The following is a 19,969-nucleotide window of genomic DNA, read 5'->3' as shown; positions in this document are numbered from 1 at the left end:
CTATTCAAGTCCTGAGGTCCTACCACATAGTTGGCACATGCCTTTCATGTCCTAAGATTTTGGGATCATCAGATCCATTTAAAATACACAGCTGCAGTGTTGACCGCAGCAATTTTTCTTCCTGTAGCAGCTTGTCTGGAGTTGACAGAAACATTATCTCATAGGTCTCAGAAATGTAAAGGAAATCTTCTAAGGCCACTTCTTCCATAACTGCAAGTACTCCATTTTGAACCTGAGGGTATGATGTAATGGTGCACAAAGCAGTGCCACACACAGTCACTGCTAGAGTAGAAAATAAAATATGTATGTAGAACAACTAACACCACCCCAAAAATAATTAAAAAGCCTAATAAATGACACATGTCCATCACATACATGCAAGACAGTGTGGTAAACTCAGTGTTCTAGGGCAGGACTTAAATTGGTAGCAGTGTATAATTAAATAGGATAGTTATGTCCCTTAGAATATTATTTTGTTCTGCAGTTGACAAAGCAAGTGATTCCTTTTTCCTAGTGCTTACACAGTAAAACTTAGTGTGTTGCATGGGTAGCATGATGCTGAATCCTGAGTGAGCATTTTTCCTTCACTGATGCATTTTTGTACCAACAGGTGTTTCTAATTTATCCACTTACTTAAAATAATAGTAAAATATGAATATAAATTGAACTTAGTTTTTAAGCAAAGGCAAATTTTTTTCTTTCATAAAACCTGTGGATAGCATCTACTAACGCGCGTTGTTCGTACTTCGTTTTCTGACAGTGTTGTGATGTATAGCCTAGTTTTTACTTCGAAAATTCCACTAAGATCTGGTGATGTGAAATTGAACTTAATAATATGTACAATAATTGGGACCCTTATCTATAGATCCAGAGCCTTTAATTTGAAAAGCCAGTCTTGCGAGGTGGTTCTTCCCATGGGCACAGGGGACTGTGACAGCTATTTCAAGGTTCTCTTTCCCATGGAGACAGGGGACAGTGGTTATTTGAGCATGTTTCCTTTCTCTGCCATTCCCTGTCCCCTTTGCTATGGGAAGGAACAGCTACTCTCTTCTGAAAGAGGTAAAAAAGAACTGTGTGCAAGCTTACTATTGCTTTTTTTAAAAAAAAAAAAGTCATCTTGACTTTGTTGTAACTGACGTAACCTTTCCCACCCCAGCTATGTCTGCTGGGGAGGCATGTTTGGATTTTTCAAGAAGGAAATAGGAATGCTGCAGTAAATCTTGTCCTATCCAGCTACTCCCCTACTTTTATCTTTTTGTTGTGAAGATCTAATTGTAGTAGGACTAGTCCAACTAGTGAAGGACTATTAGTTGCAATAGCGAGGGCTAGCAATGTGTTTTTAGGCCAAAAAAGTGTCAGTCTACCTCTAATAAATTGTTGTGTGTTTTGGCATACTTTAGTTCTTTCTCATGCATCCAGTGCCTTAGCATCTGTGCTTTAGGCACATAATGAAGATTATATAATCCCTAAGGGATTCTACCCCTTTTCTGAGTTCTCATAATTCTTAACCTGGAAGATGAGAATTGTCTGCAGGGAAATGAGGAGCTGTGTTGTCATACAACTGCAGCAGAAGTTGCTAATAGTTGCTATAGCCCACTTAGTCCTTGGTAGATCTGGCTCTGGTGTCATTTCTGCTTCCTCAGGAAAAGTGAACAAGTGGTTGAAGGAAGAGCGTGAATGAATTTTTTTTCAAGTAACATTAGTGCACTGCAGGTCATTCAAGAAGTGCTAAGCAGCCGTGCTGTGTTCTGCCACCTAGGTTCCAGTCATTACGTTTCTGCAATTGTCATTCATTGCCAGAGCCACACTTTTCACAACTTTTTGGATGTTTTTATACACCTTTTGTTGCTGTCAGTACAAGACAAGCTGGCACCTTAGCTAGTACCAATAATGCTGTTTGCAAAAGTACATTTTAATGGCTGTTGTAATCATTTGTAAGATTACAATAGTGATTAAGCTGTGTATATATAAACCCCTCTCTAAAGTTGCTGGCAGCTTATGTATTAAAACTGATCATCATACAAATGAAATCTGGGAGGCTGTGGGTGCTGGGTCTGCATGTATTTTAGATTTTTTAAATTATCAAACATACTTGGGAGGGATGCATTCTTTTCTCATCTCAAAGTCCTTTTCTGATGGATTGAAACCAGGATGTAGTGAGGATTTCATTTTCCTTTCATTTTAGATAGGCTTAGAAATATATTGAATAAAAACAAAACAGGAAAAAAGGCAAAGCAGCTGAAATGCACCTGGCAAAATAATATAATGAAGGTATTTGAATTGTAGTCTGTAAATAAACACTGTGATTTTTGTAATTGCTCAGAAGTTGTCAGCTGTAAAACATTATGTCTGTATTTAAAGATTGTATTTTCACTTTTTTTTTGAGAGGTGGTGAATTAATTGACTTGAGCAGGAACTGTGTATGTATGGATTAAGAGTAAAATGACATCACTCTGGACAGTACCCCTTGCCTTCTTGAAACCAGAGCAGTTATTTGAACTAAATTTCCATATATAGATGTTAACACTGACTTTAAAAACAACAGTTTAACTGTTACTTTATTATTTTCAAAATGCTAGAAATATGTTTTAGAACCAGACTAGAAAACTAGGTAAAATGCTACATTACAGCTAGTCATAGGCAAGTGTTAATTAAGAACTTGACAGAAGGGATTATTGCCACCTTAAATGCTTCTACATCTGTGGAAAGGTATATTGCAAATTGCATCTGTATTATGATAATTGCATGTTTAGTGCTAAATCTTAGATGTAATAACTAAGCATTACAGCAAGAGTAAAAGCTAATCTCTTCCCAGCTGTATTACAAAGAGTTGCAAGGCAGGATCTGTCATGGTTGGCCTTGCTGCATCTTTGCAGCTGCTCTCAGTGGGAGTGCTGGGCTCACTCTGGCTGCTGCCACGTAGTAATCGCATGTTGCTATCAGAATCGCGATTCTAGATCGGTGGACTAGTTTTCAGATCACCTTCCTACTTTGGCTGTGGTATGTTCCCTGTTGCGCTGCCTGCACAGGAGGCTACGTTGTATCTCCCCACGTCAGATACAAATGGTTATTTGCCAAGATATACTTTGCTTTCTGCACTTGTCTTTTTCTACAATTATGCTGAAGATTTTAGTCCCAGTCCAGTTAAACTGTCATTCTGGAGTCAGCTTCACTCCTGCTGCCTCTTCCACTTGCTCACTGTGGCAGCCTCCAAACCCCCTAGTGCGTTTGCAGTCCACATTCAGGCGGTGCTGCCATAGAGCTCAGTCTCAGCCTTAGACCTTGGGGGTGGAGGGGGGTGTTACTGAGCAACCCTTATTTCATACTGCCATTCCAGTGCGATTAACCTTGCATGTTCAGCCTGCAGTATAAAAAGCTACCTTGATTTCAGTGAGATGTGCTTAATCGCATCCTTAAGTATTCTGTAGGCCTTTTTACCAATTAGAGGTAAATAGGGCCTATGGAAGTAGAGAGCATGAGTAGCCACACATATGCTGTTAGATTTGCTTGTACTTTGTGATTTTAATTCTGAATATAGTCATTAACAAGTGCCTTTCCATACTGCTGAGATATTTTGGTTTAGGCTCCAGTTTTTATTTTTGTGATGACCTAGATTTTCTTCTTCATGTGGTCGGTGTCCTCCATTGTATTCAGGAAGGATATCTCCACTACCCAGCAGATGTAGCAATAAACACAACAACCCGTTTGCAGAATTGCACTCGGCACCTGCTAGGTTCAAGCATCATTTTTGCTTCCAAACTATTCACTTATTTACATGTTGCATGTAATAATAAAATGTAGCAATAATTGCTTACAAAATGCTAGATTTGAGAACTGGCCCCTTAGGACTGAATATTCAAAACAAACTACTGTAATTATCAGTGTGTTTAAATTGAGCAGGGTTTTAAAACTTTTTTGTCACGTCTTCCTTAAGGACTGTAACACCGTTGAGTTCTCTTACACAACACACAATCAAGATGACGATGATGTAACAAGATACCCCGGCATAGTTGTGATAGCTGTGGACAGAGGATCTGACATAACTGGTTTGGAGTGTTTTGGCATGGTTTTGATGATAATACAGAGTTAAATTTTATGGGAGACTTGAGTTCTTTTCACCCAAGTGGCCACTCAGATCACCCAACATGACTTTCTGTATTATATTGTATGGATTTCTGTAGCTCTGATGTCTATTTAATCACTGCCCAATTTAGATCTTAGAACTTCTTGTTATCGTTGTTTAAATATGCATAACAGCCCTTTCAAGTGTGACCTTTCTTGTTGGTATGTATCTTGGGAACAAAAGAAGGATTTCATAATGAACAGCCTTGCCATAATGAGTCATTATTTTTTAAAAATACAGCAACTATCTTAAGCAAATGTCATAATATATATTCTATGGTCAGCACCAATTTGGACAAATTGAGCCACATTCCACACTAAAATGCTGGTGTCCTAATACAAGGCAACAATTGTTCCAGTTGTTTCAGTGGGATTTTTTCACTGTTTTCTGTCCAGTCAGGCAAGTTCTCCCACGTTACTTGGGAGATGAAAAGTGACTAGTTTTTAAATAAGTCAACCTAATTTTGCACCAATAAGCATAACACATTCAACTATGGGGAATAAAATACATTTCACTCAGTAGAGGTTTGTTGTTTGATTTACAGAGATTAAATTTATGTGGCTTATTTTACATTTAATAATTATTTATCTGTGATTTGTATCTAAGTTCATCAGTGACTGATGAAATGCTGTTCCATTGCATCAGCTGAAAGCTCTTGGTATAACCAGCTTAATCCCCCATTTTACTTTCATGACTTCTTGTGTTGAAATTACAAATGTCATTGTGTAAAATCCCCATGGAACATAACATCATAACCTCAAATTATTATCTATGTTATTACCTTGAAATGGCCTCCTAGGGTTATGAACACTTGTGCTAGTTCTGCCAACCATTTAATCTTGTTAAGAGAGTTAAGGGAAAAAGTAAGCGAGCCTAAACCTGAATTTGACAGAGATAAGACTACCAAAAATGTCTCTACAGAGCTGGGATACGGAAGTGCATATAAAGTGTACAACTACTGCAGCTTCTCCAGTTAAGATGAGGTTTCTGTATCAATTAGGGTGCTGCAGCACCTGCATCCTGTTTTCTTCAGTTGTAGCAAAACACTGTCCTCACTGAAGTGAATAGAAATCCTATAGTTAAATTTAATTGGGATTACAACTTCACCATCTCCGTTTCCCATATGATCCATGGGACCTATGATTTTGTTAGCTGCAACCCCATGAAAACTTCAGTCACAGAACATATGTAATGTTGCAGACATGTAGGCAAGTTACACACTTAGATGGTGATCCTGCTGATGTGGATGGAGTAGCACAGAAGGCAGTGACAGCCTGCAGAAGTTCTCTGTTCCTGTCATCTGCAAGATGAGATCTTACTGTACAATGTAATAGCCTCTTCATAATACCGTATGTTATGTATGAAGTTTTAATGGTGAAGAGCAACTCTTAAGAAAACAGAGAAGGATTATGTGGATTAATCAAAAAAAATAAAATTTTTATAAAGTCGAGCAAATTGTTACGTAGCATAATGAACATAAATCTGGAAAGATTAAATTATTATAAAATGTTAAATGTAGGAAGCTCTAGCAAGATAGCTATGTAGAGGCATTTTTGGTAGTCTTACCTATCAAATTCAGATATAGGCTCACTTATTTTTCCCCTTAACTCGGCCATTTATTCCTCACAAGAACGTCTATCAAGCAGAAACCTGCTTCTTGTAGTAATACGTTTTATAAATGTATTTTACCTGGAAGTGGTCAAGAGTCTGCTCCACAATATCCCTTGTACATTCCTTTTACAAAGGTACTTAGTCTAGAGGTTTTTTTCCCCGTTGTCATGATAAAACATTATCAACCAAGTTGTAAATAAATCATGCTCGATTGCCATTAAACCCAAGGCACCCGACATATTAGCTTAACGAAATGTAGGAACACGACACACTGCATACGCTGTTGCGCAGCACCGCCTCGCCTGCCCATCGCCCACCGTCTCGGGGGTGAGCATGGTCTCACGGACTTGGCTGGCATCGCTCACGATAATTAAACACAAGTTAAAACCAGGACAGCAAAATAAACAGACGTCACGCGAGCTGTGCTGAAACCCACGTCTTAAAACCGCCCCCCGTTCCGGCAGTGGCCTGGTCCTGCGCCTCCGAGCTGCGGGAGCCCGGCCGGCCCGGCCCTCAGGGCGCTGTGCTACATTTTGAGATTTCCGCCTCTAAATAAATCAGAGATTTTCCCTTTTTCTTTGATGCTCCAGATAATTTCAAGGACAACGCGGGCCCGAGGCTCCCCCGACATCGCCTCTGAGGAGTGCAGGCCCGGCAGTGCACCTGCCACCCTCGCACGCCGCAGGCGGAAGCCGCCGCGGCGTTCGGACAGAGGGAATGGCACGGCCCCGCTCCCCATTTATTTTTGACGATTTCTTTAACGTTTAAGTCACAACCGCGCTTGTTTTGGGGTGCCCAGAACACGGCCGAGCAGCCGGGGGGGAGTGTGAGAGCGGGCGGCCGCCGCTTCGACGAAGGCGCCCGGCGCGGCTTGGGCCCGCCCGGCTTCCGTCCCAGATGATCCGTCCGTCCTCCCCGCCGCCACCGCCCCCGTCGCCGCCTCTCCCCGCCCCCGGCCGTGGCGCAGCCGGGCTCGGTTTCCGTGATAGCTGCGAGCGGGGCCAGCGCCGCGCTGGGTGTGTGCGGGAGTCCGGTGGGGGAAGCCAGCGCCATGGAGGAGGCGGCGGCTTGGACTCTCCGCCGTCCTTATTAGAGCCGCCGCCCAGCCCAGCTGGAGCCATGGACAAAGCCGACAAGGTGCGGAGGGGGGACGGGCTCGGCGCTGAGGTGACCGTAAACAGCTGCGGTGGGAGGGGGGCAGTGACGCCTCGGCGCCGCGGCGAGGGAGGGAGGTGAGGGGGGCGAGCGGGCGGGGAGAGAGGGGGAGCAGTGGGGCGGCGGCCCGGCTCTGTCAGACCCGCGTCGGTCAGGCCAGGCCCGGCACGGCCTGGCCCGTCCCTCAGGCAGCGGCCCCGGGCAGACGAGCGGGAGGGGTAGGGCGCGGCCCGCGGCCTACCGGAGCCGGCGGTGGCTCCGGGGGAAGAACGGGGACCGGCTGGGAGGGGGGTGGGGGCTGCTGTTCCTCGCCGCCGAAGAAGGGCCCCTGGGAGGCTTCAGGCGTGGCGCTTCGAAGGCTGGAAGCGGGAGCTCGGCGTGTGTTTGCCGGGTCGGTGAGGCGGCCGCCGTTCCCTCTCCCGGGGCGGGAGGCTGGGCGCCGGCCGCTTGCGGGAGGCGTCGGGCCCTGCCCGTCCCAGCCCTGCCAGCGGCCGGGCTCCGGCTCGCTGGGTGAACTGGGAAGCTGGGGGCGTCTTCCCTTGGTGTTCGCAAAGGGATGTCAAGCTCCGTTTTGGCCTTCTCTCTCCGCTTCCTTCAGGCTTTGTTTCAAGCTTGGGGAGTAATTGCAGTTAGTGACATTTAGTTGAAACCAGCCTGGTCGCTAGAAGAGACTTTGACAAGCTTCTCCAGAACTTCGCAGCGTGAGAGATGTGTCGCTCGTGTTGAAATACTGTAAATACCGGGATGAGGTTAAAGTTTTCAGTGTTAGGACATAGGTGATGGTGTCAGTTGGTTGTCTGGGTGAGGAAGAGTAGGGTATAGCTCATTAATTCTACAAGTTGCTGTTGTTTTTCCTTCAATATTTAACGTGGCTTTGACAAGGTAATCAGTCTGCAGTATTCTTAAAGCCCTTCAAACTGTAGGTACGGAGAAGCATAAGCTGCAACTTGACAGTTCAGTTGTTATATATATGCAATAAAATATTTCATCATCAGGAGGTAGTTCTAAAAGATATATCTGAAATAAATGTTACCATCCATAACAACCCGATCGTATTTTTAAGCTTCTGTTTCAGCAGAATGCATTGAAAATTAATGAATTATTGCACTTTTTAAAATAGTTTTCAGCTTTGGCATCTCCAGGGGTTCTAATAGTAGGATTAATCAATAAAATAACAGAAGCTCCTGTAGCAAAGTAGGTACTGAGTAACAATGCACTCTATAAAGATATTGCTTTTCATTTTGTACATATGTTTAAGGAAGTTAGTGGACAGTATTTCTTACTACAGTATGCCTCCCACTATGTCTTTCTTACCAGGCTTTCTGATGTGATGATTTTAAATTCACTTTTTCCATGCTTTCTTATTTGCCTTCGTGTAGAAAATCTGAGCTTATTCTGTAAAATTTACATTAGTCTAGTCCATTATACCTTTTGTTTTAAAATCTTGGGGTTTTTTTCCCCCCCTTTGGTTCATCTGTAATTAGTGCTACAGTACACTTGTAAAATATTTGTTCCTTGTTGCTTGAGTTCTTTGTTACGAGAGGTTTACACATGTACCCCTATCAAACCATTCTCCTTTTTATTTGTTGCAAATGGCTCATGAAAGCTAAGAATCCTTGTGTTATTTGCAGCGTAAGGTGTTGACTCTGATTATCTTAACTAAGTGCAATATTTAAACTTGGAGGTGCAGTTAAGCTCTTTGAAGCAGGAACCATCTTCTTGTTTATTCTGTTTGCAGCATATCTAGTCCTGTTGGTTCCTTATCCACCACTAAAGCTTCTAGGCAGACATGATTAATACTTGATGAGTTTCTAAAATGATTCAACTGTCTGGCTGCTTTTGTTTTTTCATTATACAGTAGCATCTTGATTAGGAGCTTTGGGTTTGTAATCTCCTTTACCAGTGTAAGTGTTTAAGGTTGCATCAGATCTGGGTGCTATTCCATCTTCTCTCTGATTTGGGCTCCTTTCTGTAGCTGTATTGCATTGCATCTGATAAATGAATATTAAAGCATGCGATACTTAACCTCTTCTCCCCTTTCCCCCAGAATACTCTCTTAGTATGGTAACTATACATGCTGATAGGAATAAATACTGTGGAATTACAATATGAGGGAGCAGGAATTTTATGCCATGTTTAAAGTGTAATATTTCAAGAGTAAAGGGGGATTGCAAATGCTTTGATGGGGTATGTATTTGAACAGAGTTTTATGGCGTTGGCGCAGTAAACCAGTATGAGATGTCAAGCACCAAGAACATTTGGACGCCTAAATGACAAAAAGATCACTTGTAGGTTGTCCTTCATGTTTCTGTTGCTTAAATTCTGGTATGACTTTGCTTGTTATAATACGCTTGGTGGTATTTTGGCAGCTGTCGTAGAAGAAAACGTAGTAAAGCTGTTGAAAAATAATTATTTTATGATAGGTTGTATTGTGATTTTTTTTTTTTTGTAGTGAGTGTGGAAGTTTACTTCTGTCTATGCCAGAACTGAAACTATTCCCATTGAAAAGTGTATGGGTTTCAGCTGTTAAGTGTAGGTTATTTCCCTACAAGAGATAAAACTCAGCATGTGATCGCAGACGCTCTTTCTGTTGAAGCTGATTGTGGTAGAAAACTAAAGAGAAATGACTTGCCCTCTCAAAGGTACTGCTGTGCTTTGATTTTTTCCTAAGTGTAACAAATTTGTCTTGCCCTATGGTTAAGACATTTGGTTCCATTGGTGCAATTGAGAAATCAGGTGAAGTTGCAAAATCAATGATTCGTGTTTTGTATTAGTATTGCTTAAAGACAGCCTGTTCTGCTTGCCTCTACTATTCTTGGCTGTTCAGCAGTTGGCTTGGTAATATGCTTGCTGTAGATCTACTTCTACATCAATGTTTTGTGCTCTTTATCCTATCCAATTTCCTTCAGTGCTTCTTACCCATAACAGAGTTTTCAACTGAAGCAAACTGGAAAAGGTCTGTTTTCCTGTTGTATGTTTTGCGTGTTACTTTCTTTTCAACCTTGAAAGTGCAGAAGAATGTTTTGAGAGTTTCATGTTGTTATACAGTATGTTCGGCAGTGAATTTAAGTATTATTGATACAATATATGAATGCTAACTTTTTGATCACAGACTTTATTTATCCTTGACTTGTTTGTGGCGATGAGGATTTACATGAATGGTTTGTAGTAATACTTTTAGTATGTAGGCTACAAAGCACTCATGTTACTACTTCACATTGATAATGTGAGTTTAGAAGTTTTGTATGTACTGCTAAATGCTGTAAATTACATAAGTGAAGAGGATCCAGTTGGTAGCTTGCTTTATCTTTGGACAAGCTTTGTAAGTGTAAACATTAAATTTAATTTCCCCCTCTTTTTTCCTAAAATATGCTGGTTTTGAATTTAAACAAGCCAACTTGTCATGTTGTGCCACTTGCTCATCTTCTACATATATGTAAAAATGTCAGTACTTAACTTAGTTATAGTCTGAGCATGGTACTTTATTCTGTGAAAGGGAAGAGAATTATGCATGGTTCCTTTACTATGAACTGAGGAAAAAGGGAAAGACTAATTTCATAGTGCATTTGCTTTATGTTGCATTGAAATTACTATTTTTAATCTAAATAGGGTCGATTAAATTTTGTGCTATGTTAAATGGCCTGCTGCTGGTGTTTCCAGTTGGACAGCATATTTACCATTCCTGAAGTATCTGCCACTTAGAAGCAACTAATTATAGAAACAATTGCTTCCATATTTGTAAAGTTTATCTTAAAATAGATGAAATGTGACCTGTCTTACTACTAAAATGACTTTAAATTATGAAATCCAAAATTCAGAAGCAGGATTTTTTAAAAAAAAAACACACACAAATAAAAAACCCCACTTCTGAGCTGTTTTTATCTTACATTTATAATGGGACTTGTTGTTTCCAGACTTTGAGGCAGTAAAACAGCTGATTTTATTACAGCCCTCTGAAATGTGGCATCTGTGTCTGCTTTCTCACCCTGTAAATGGTAAGACTGATATCCAAGTGCTCTCTTCTAAGAGAGCAAGCTGACAGAGATCCTATTTAATGGAAAATGCTGAATGACATTAAGCTACAATGAACAAAAACTTTTCTAAGATTAAACATACAGTGCTATAACTGTAGGACAAAGTTTACCAGTCTGTTCCTGCTTGTGTCATCTTCTGTCTTTGCAGCTGTTGATGACTACAGTAGCTTTTATATAGGAAACAAAGGATCGTTTCAGTACATATGCTGTCTTGAAAGAGTTGTAATTGTTGGACTGAAATATGTAATGTGCTACCGCAAAACATTTTGTAACTTAAAACTAGGGAAATCTACAAAACAGACCTATGCACAAATCTTGATTTCTTTTGAAGGGGGTGTGCTTCTGTTAACAGGCAACTGATTGAAAATCTGATGTTTCACCATGACTTAACCAAACTATTCTAAATATAAATTTATCAAAGGTCAATTTCAATAAAGCTTTGTGATGTGAATAGTTGAATAAACATTAAAAAGTTGCACTCCAAAATAAAATTAAGTTTGGTCTTGCAATATTTGCCTTTAGATTGCCTGATCAAAAACATATGTTGTTTTATATGAACCATTTAGAGTCTGACCCTGCATTTACTGGTGTCAGTGGCAAAGTGCTAATTCTTTAGTGGATGCAGGCTAGAATAAGTCTCAATACTGTGAGAACAATTATAGCATAAATTAGTATCACAAGTGCTCTGTTGTACATATTAGGAAAGGTGTAGGAACCTTCCCCAAATTCTTTAGCATTTGACAAATCCTTCTTGTCTAGTTCTTTTTGTTTGCTTGTGGTTACAAACCAGTGGTGTGATCAGTCCTGATATTTCTGTTCATCTGCACTTGTCACTCCATTTGTACTGTGTGAATGAAGCCTTTGAGGAATTGAGTTCATACATATTTGCATGCACCTTGATTTATGCGCTTAGTACTTGCTTCTGAAGCAAAATGCTATTTAAAAGAAGGATCTCATCTCTTATTCTGGAGTTCATTTCAGTTGTCTTTGTCCACTGAGTCTTGAGCATGTCAACATGATATTTTAAAAAATCCCAAACCACCACCACCAGACTTCCATTTGGCATTATTATTTCTGTATCTGGCCCAAGGTGCACAGAGACAACCTGTTAAAAGAAATAAGTCTCAGCTGGAGATAGTTTTTGCTTGTCCAGTGCAAGGAGAAATTAGCAGCACCTTTACTTAGTAGATGATTCTTTTCTTTTGCTTTCTGTTTTGCTTTCTCTTCTTACACTATTCAGGGAATATTATTTCTGTTGTTCTGATAACATATTAGGAGCCTGGAGACCTAAAATGCCATTTATTAAAGAGAGGAGTTAGTTTGTCTGTCTTCACCCTTTCTCCTAGTCAGGAAAACCATAGTCCTAAAAAAATCTGCTTAGATAACTTTGGGCAAATTACTTAGCATTGGTATTTTGTTTCCCTCAAGTGTCAAATGAAAACACTAGCTGTCTGTGAAATGTACTGATATGTCTGCATAATCAGACTGGAGAGTCAATTCTGTTTATATTGTGTTTGGTTAGCAGTCTGACCTGACTTAGTAAAATTGTTTCCCCTTTTTGCTTTAAGTTCAGTTTAGTGTCCTCATCTGAAGACACATCCTATGTAAAAAAGGAACTTTTAAGTATTTGGAGGGAATGGTAAAATACTATAATGAAGCAATATGTTGAAGTTAATTTTATTTAGTTGGTAATACACTTGATCTGTCTTTCTGTTTTCTACCCTGAAGTGGAAATGGGGCCTTGTTGTCTAATGAAATATATCAGTTGTGCTGAGGATTGTTTGTATTATGCTTGCAGAATGATTTTGAAACATGGGTATTAAGGTTTTTAAGTTTTCAGTTGCTATTCTGGTAAGTTAGTATATATAGGTATGTATGTATTAAAATATCTGTATATAGCCTGCAGAACATAATGCAAAATTTAGAAACTGAGGACTACTCTAAATTCTTCTTTTTGCTGAAAGAAGTTTCTTGGAAGCATTAAAAAAAAAAGCCCTCCAGAAACCAAGCCAACCTGTAGGTACAGATTAAATTGCACAAGAAAACAGTGTTTAAGGTATAATGCTTGTAAAAGACTTCTGAAGTGCAGTTTTGATTCCTTTACAGAACTTCGATAGTGTCTGTTATTTATGCAAAAAAAAGAAATTAATTTTCAGATACACCCATATGTGTTTATGATTACAGGATATGCTGTATCTTTATTTTACCACTATAGGTAAGCTAAATATATTAGAGTTGTACAGAAAACAGTAAAGATATCAGCCTGTTTTTCTGTCATAACAATAGTTAATCATTACCTGTATAAGAAACTTGACAACAGGAAACTATTAAATGAAATTTTCCTGAATGTGTCCAGTTACATAAGTATGTTTTGTGTGTTGGGTTTTTTAAATAATTTAAAAAAAAACAAAACCCAAAACCAAAAAGACACACAATCCTATTTTTACTGGAAAGATTTGAATACAAATTCTATCCCTAATTCTTCGATGGAAAAGGTAGGGATTATCTTCGCAAATTTTCAATAAATACTTTAGCTAATGCAGCCTTGCTGATGGGAGACATTTGGCTCCTGCTTTGATCAGTGTTATCTTCTTTTCTTAATATTTGATGTGAAAGACTGTTCTCTCGTAATACTAATAGTGAACAATGATATAATATCACAAAAATCATTGTAATGCGACCATTGTGCAAGTGACTCGCTATTAAGGAATGCTTTTTGTATTTCCATATCAATCTCCTAAAATAATAAAGTGAAAGAGCAGACAGCCAGACTGGAAAGGCCTTTAAAATAGGGAATCTTGTCCCAACCTGAATCACAAATAAAATATTTTGACTGTTTTCTGAGCTAGTACTAGAGTGGTTTATAATTAGTATCTTGGCTAAAGTTCACTGGACATGTTGCTGGGAAATAGTGACCAGCAGATTAGGAGTAGTTGTTTGAAAGTTTTCGGCGCTTCATTAAGAATACCATATTTGTAAGGCACTCATGCTAGTTTTACTGGTCAATTTTCCATGGATGAGACAGCTTTGGTGTGTTCTTTTAATGTTTGTGACATCTGGTTTTGTAGGCCAGCCCACAACTAAACCTGTTCTTACACAAATATTTTTGCCTGGCAATCTTGAAATAGCATGAAAAAGCCCTCTTAGTTTTCAAGGGGGGGATTTGGGTGTTGGTATTTCTGTCCGTTATTATGCGATCACTGTATAGAAGCACTTGACTGTTTTTATTAATGAAAAGTGTTTATCCCCAAGGTGCTGTGATGAGGAGAACGCCTTGGAGTTTTGCAGACTGCAGCGGAGGGATGTGCCTGAGGTCAGAGAAGAAGCTCTAGGCAGAGCAGGATGTTTGATTTCTGTTGCATAAGTTTGGTGCTGCTGCTGCAACTGCACCACAGCTTTTCCTCTGAACGTAACTTCAGGAATTGAAAAAGAGTTAAGGAAGGAATGTTTGCCTACTCACTAATGATCAAGAAATGCATTTAATTAAGGTGGTTGTTCTACTGTATAGCAGACTTTGCTGTACAGCAGGTAGTGATACTTCTGTACTGGTGCTTATAGCCATAAGGATGGTCATTAATAACCATTTTTTTTAATAGGGATAATGTATCTTGTCACTTGCAAAGATGAACTTTCCCCCCTGCTGCTCTAGTTCCACTTCTATCCTTTTATTTATTTTTTTAGATGTTTTGTTTTTCCTTGTTTGACTGTTATTAAAATATTGGGTCTCTTATGCTATAATGTTTTATGTAAATGACTGATGTTCTTACTAAATAAGCATATCAAAGCAGAGACTCATTTTGTCAGAAGGGACACACTGTGCTTTCCCAGCACACTTTGACAAATCCAAAGACAGAGAAGCTTCTCAAGAATGGTTAAAAATAATCACGGACTCTCTATTTCATTATTTTTGCTTTTTTTCACTCCATTTTGTATAATTTTTTTGAATTCTCAGTTCAATTATAAACAACCTTTGGCCTTAGTCACTGTGGTTTGCAGAATGTTGTGCCATCAAAGCTGTTAAGGATAACTTTGATCTCAAGTTAATGCTTGCAGACATCCTGCAGACAGCGTTCTCCTATCTTAAACAATGTTTCCCTTAGAAAGTTTCCTCCTGTATTTATAAGGCTCATGTTTAGTGAGGTGCACGGTATTTGGGAAAAGTGAGTTTAATGTAGATGCCTAAGTAGAAATTATTTGGTGAACTGTGTTTACAGGAAATGGCTAATGGTGAAGTTTGAGCTAATATTGCATAAAATCTCATGCAAGAAGTATGAGCCAGCAAATTCGGTAATGGAAGGGTAAAAGTAAAAACAGAGGCAGGCACTTTGTCTGTAGTAACACTTTTTGTAGGAAAAAGTTTGATTCCACTTGTACAAGTCATCCAAATAGCTGTTAAAGAATGACTGCCTTTGCAGTTACTTAGTTTGGGAGCCATATTTGGAGTTGAAAAGAATGCATTGAGCAAAATTTTTGGCTTAACTTTTGAAATTAGCTGGAATTCTAGTGTTATAATTACACGTAATACACACTGAAAATACTTCTGTATTGTAAAAATGTTGCACCAATCACTAGTAGTTATGGTTTAATAGTGAGTACTTACATAAAAGCTCCCTAACTTTCACAGTCTGAACTGGTTTTTTTCTCCTCTCTGTAAGAGTACATGACAGCAAAGTACTTAAATACCGGTTGGTTTTCAACTTGCTTGGTCAATTAGAGTGTAACTCGTGATCCGAGTAATTTACTTGATGATGATTCTACCTCTTGATCAGTAATTAAACTTTCTTGTACCTAAGTGTGTCAGGCTAACTAAACAAAGATTCAGTACTTTGACTGACTGGGTCTTGACCTCACTGTTGCTCAGACCAATGTTTGAACTAGGATTTCTTCTAGTACAGTCTGATACATTAAAGCACTTACTCATCAAGTAAAAGTAGCTTTGCTTACTGACTGGGACAAGTGTATTTTCAAAACATTTTTGGTCTTGCCCTTCCCAACTCATCCACTCCCATGCTGCTGAACAAATGTGGGATCTGATCCCATGTTTTATTTAAAATATAAATTTTGGGGGCTTTTAAAATAAGTTTGTAGATTCAGATATTGGACCATAAGGCTGACATGTCTCTGGATGGATTGTGTGTTTGACAGTTATCAAGGACATGGTCTGAGAAGCTAGAAGAAGGTAGGCATGGGGCTACTTGCCATGACATTTTCAGAGCTCCCCTTGTTTAATTGAGTCTGCTCATGTGGATGTTGTACCTGTTGCAAGGATAGAAGGCTGTTCTCAGCACATCAAACCTTCAGGCTCTCCTTTCTGTAAAATAAGAGCATGTACTTGTAAAGGTTATGTGTTGACTCTGGAATTGTTTATTAGGCAAAGGGAAGGAAAAGTTTCTGGAGTCCTTGCCTGCTTTAGAGAGAATCATCTTAGAAATTGGTATTCTGTGCTCTACTAGTGCAAGACAAGTATAATTAAGCTGAAATCTGTGTACAAAAAGATGCTTTGGCTGAATGTAGCTTATAATGGAATACAGAATTTAAGGGTACTTTGGATCTGCAGTTGTCTCATTGAATAGAGCATTTTTTTTGTTGTTTTAAGTACAAGATCCAGCTAATACATACAAGAACAACAGTGTGGGTAAAAACACCTTATAAACTGTTCAGGTTACCTTCAGGATCAGGGGAGACTTTTTTCTTTGAAAGCGCAGTTTAAAACTTACTTCTAAGCAGTCTTTAAGTCCCTCTTCATGGCAAAATTTAATCATGTTCTTAACACTTTAAAATGTTAAAACTGTGCAGATGGAATGTGTGTGTGTGGTTCTTCTATGGTACACCATTCTATTTTAGCAGTAAACCAATGGTTTACTGCTGAAAAATCTTTTTATAATTGCCTAGGAACACAGTTGATTTTGTAGAGCAGACCAGGCATTACTACATCTTCCATATGTTGGTTTCATGTACGAAAGCCTACAGAACTGTGCTCCACCTACAGTGCTAGCTTGATTTCTTTCTGTGCTCAGACTAGTATATCCTCTGCAAGATCCGAACTTCGGTCCCTTTTACATTAGTTAGTGTTTGTATTACACTTTGAAAATGTAAAGGTTAATATAAATGCTAAGTGTTGGTGATCTGTATTACAGCCTGTGTTGACTGGAAGGATGTAATAAGCACTTGCCAACTGTTTTCCACCTCTTTCAATTTACTGCAGACACCCTGTAGTCTGTCATCCATTTGCCTGCTATTTGTGATAGCTGCCATACAACTTTATGAATCTAAGTGTTCACAAACAATTTGATTGTATTTAATGAAGACATTGTTACTTTTCTTTTTCTTAAGAATGTCAAGCTGTCAGCTGAAGTAGAACCATTTATTCCTCAGAAGAAGGGTCCAGAAACACTAATGATCCCAATGGCACTTCCTAATGACAGCGGAGGAATTAATGGCATGGAACCAACACCTATCCCTAACTACCTGATCACTTGCTATCCATTTGTACAGGAAAACCAATCCAATAGGTAATATGTGGTTGTGGTCTTCATGGATGATCTATTTTGAAATGAGTTTAAACTTCTGGTAGCCTTGAGAGGAGTCAGTGACTTATGGCTGTATATTCATGTTGTTCACCATATTTAATCTTCTGATCCTTCAGGGTGGGGATGAAGTTTCTCTGTCCCCAATCTTTTTTTGCTTACTTCCTTCCCTCTACTTTTCTCTATTCATATTCTTTGCCACATTTCTTTCCCTGGCTACAGAGGTCTCATACAAATCCCTCACAAAGTCACCTGCTGTGCTGTTGCACCTTCCAGGGCAGTCAAGAGGTCTGTGTCTGAACCTCTGATGCTGAAGTAAGGCTGCAGGTTTCCAGCTTGGATCCTGCCATGAGGAAACAGTATGCAGCTGATGCTTGTATGGAGTGTAGCTGTATCCAGTTTTCTTTGCATAACTAGTTATAATACAGTAAGTTTAGGAACTCTTTATTCTAGTGCAAATGTGTTGTTCACTGAATGCACAGCTTCAATGTTGATAATTTTATATGGAAGGGATAAATAATTATTAGATACATTTTTCAAAATCAAGCAGCAATGTTTGCTTAGGACAGTGCTTAAATGCTGCTGCACTTGAGTAAGTAAGACCAAAAATAATCCTTTATCAAAGGCCATCTGTGGATCTGTAAAATTATCCTGAATCTTTGTTTCCTATTCTCCTGTCTAATATTCAGGCCTCTGCATTTTCTGTGTAGATGGTCTCCTGGTCTCTTGGGGGTTTGAAGAGAAAGAGAATTGGGTTCATAGTTTCCAAGGGGGTCTTTGTAGTATGCTGTATCACAGATAAACACAGGAAGAAGTAGTCTCCACACTTGGTTTCAGTAGTAAGTTTGTAAATGCCTGTTTTCATGTGTGCTTCCTAAGGCCTACATTGTCATAGGCATTTTGAACGAGGGTGAGTTGGCAACTTAATATACTGAAGTACTTGGCCCCGAGTTAGCTAATGAATGTCACTGTTCCATATGTCTGCTAGCTTACCTTGTGTAAGCTTAGGTATCTACTTAGGTTATATGTGTTTTCTGAAACAATGAAATTGTAATTGGTTCAAAGTACTTGTCAGCATAAATGAATGCATTTTATATTTCTAGGCTAAATATTCGAGATTTTATAAGTTTATGCAAATGCCAAGATCAACAAAGATCTTTATTTTGCCCTTGAATGTAATCTGAGCTTGTGAATAATTTAATTGGCACCTCTAAGAAGTCCTAATAAGTTTAAGTTCAGTCATTAAAAGCTAGGAGCTCATGAAACAAATGAGTTACGGTTGTTTGGGTGTTGTGTTATTTTTTTTAAGGGGGTGGTAGAGTTCTGAATTTCCGGGGGGGGGGGGGGGGGGGGGGGGAATTATTGAGCAGTTGTCTTTCCTTTTGACTTTTACAGACAGTTTCCATTATACAACAATGACATCAGATGGCAGCAACCCAACCCAAATCCTGCAGGACCATACCTTGCTTATCCTATAATACCCGCGCAACCACCTGTTTCTACAGAATATACATACTATCAGCTGATGCCAGCACCATGCGCTCAGGTCATGGGTTTCTATCATCCTTTCCCTGCCCCCTATTCTGCACCCTTTCAAACAGCAAATACTGTAAATACAGTTACTACAGAATGCACTGAGCGTCCCAACCCGTCGGGCCATGTCTTTCCATTATCCAGTCAGCGGAGCAGAAGCAGTAACAGGGGACCAGTCATACAAAAAGTAAGTCTGGTTTTTAATAGAATAAGTAGAACTGCATAAAGAAAATATCTTTGCACAGGAAGCATGCATCTCATTTGAGCAAGAACAGGTATGGCAGTAGTATCAATGGAAGGAAAGGTGGGCAGAAAAGATGTTAATCAGAGGGTACCAAAGCTCTGTCTACAGAGACATTTTGTGGCAAAATACTTACTGAGTTTATAAAGTTTGCATGTATAACATAAGAAAGTCTCTTCCACTGCCTCTCTGCTGGTTTGGTCTGAGCTTAGAATTACTTTATTAGAGAACAAAGGAAACTTACCCATACTTTCTTTACCTTTTTTGATACTTCCACATCATAACAAACAGTTCATGCAGAAAATACTGCCAAGAGGTTAATAATTAGAATATTTTTATTAATATTTCCCTTACTCTCTTGTCTTTAAACATGTGGCTTCTATAGAGAGCATTAGAACTTCTAATTGCTTTGATTAAAACTGAAGTGAAATCATATGACTTACGTGTATGTGTGGCTAATCTTTTAAAACAGCAACAGCAGTTACAGACGCACATAAAAAATAAACGTCCTCCAGTGAAAAATGTCGCCACTCAAAAGGAGACTAGTTCATCAGGTCCTGAGAACAGATCAAAGATTGTTTTATTGGTTGATGCATCGCAGCAAACAGGTGACTTACTTTCTTGTGTTCTAGGTGTACGAAATAACTAGAACTACATGTCACTCGCCATCCTTCCTAAAAGAAGGTGGACTTCACCGCTGTCAGAAACAGACTCCTTCCTGAAGGAGTTGGTTATGTCTAGGTCC

General features: G+C 39.4%; 1 protein-coding gene across 7 annotated transcripts in view; it reads left to right on the top strand.

The window, feature by feature from the left end:
- Window positions 1-6,616: 6,616 nt before the first annotated feature.
- Window positions 6,617-19,969, top strand: part of SECISBP2L (SECIS binding protein 2 like) — a 30,785-nt gene continuing 17,432 nt past the window's right edge. For 6 of the 7 annotated variants that reach the window (XM_075100420.1, XM_075100418.1, XM_075100417.1 and 3 more), the window contains exons 1-4: window positions 6,617-6,871; window positions 17,257-17,435; window positions 18,846-19,170; window positions 19,697-19,832. In XM_075100420.1, the coding sequence (XP_074956521.1) occupies window positions 6,632-6,871; window positions 17,257-17,435; window positions 18,846-19,170; window positions 19,697-19,832 (880 nt within the window). In that variant the 5' untranslated portion in view covers window positions 6,617-6,631. Of the gene's footprint in view, window positions 6,872-9,341; window positions 9,532-17,256; window positions 17,436-18,845; window positions 19,171-19,696; window positions 19,833-19,969 lie in introns of all 7 variants that reach the window. The other variant, XM_075100421.1, reaches the window with a different exon arrangement.

This window comes from Phalacrocorax aristotelis, chromosome 7 (genome assembly GCF_949628215.1).
Source record: "Phalacrocorax aristotelis chromosome 7, bGulAri2.1, whole genome shotgun sequence".
NCBI lineage: Eukaryota > Metazoa > Chordata > Aves > Suliformes > Phalacrocoracidae > Phalacrocorax > Phalacrocorax aristotelis.
Note: the sequence above shows the minus strand (reverse complement) of the source record. Positions and strands in the feature narration are given on the sequence as shown.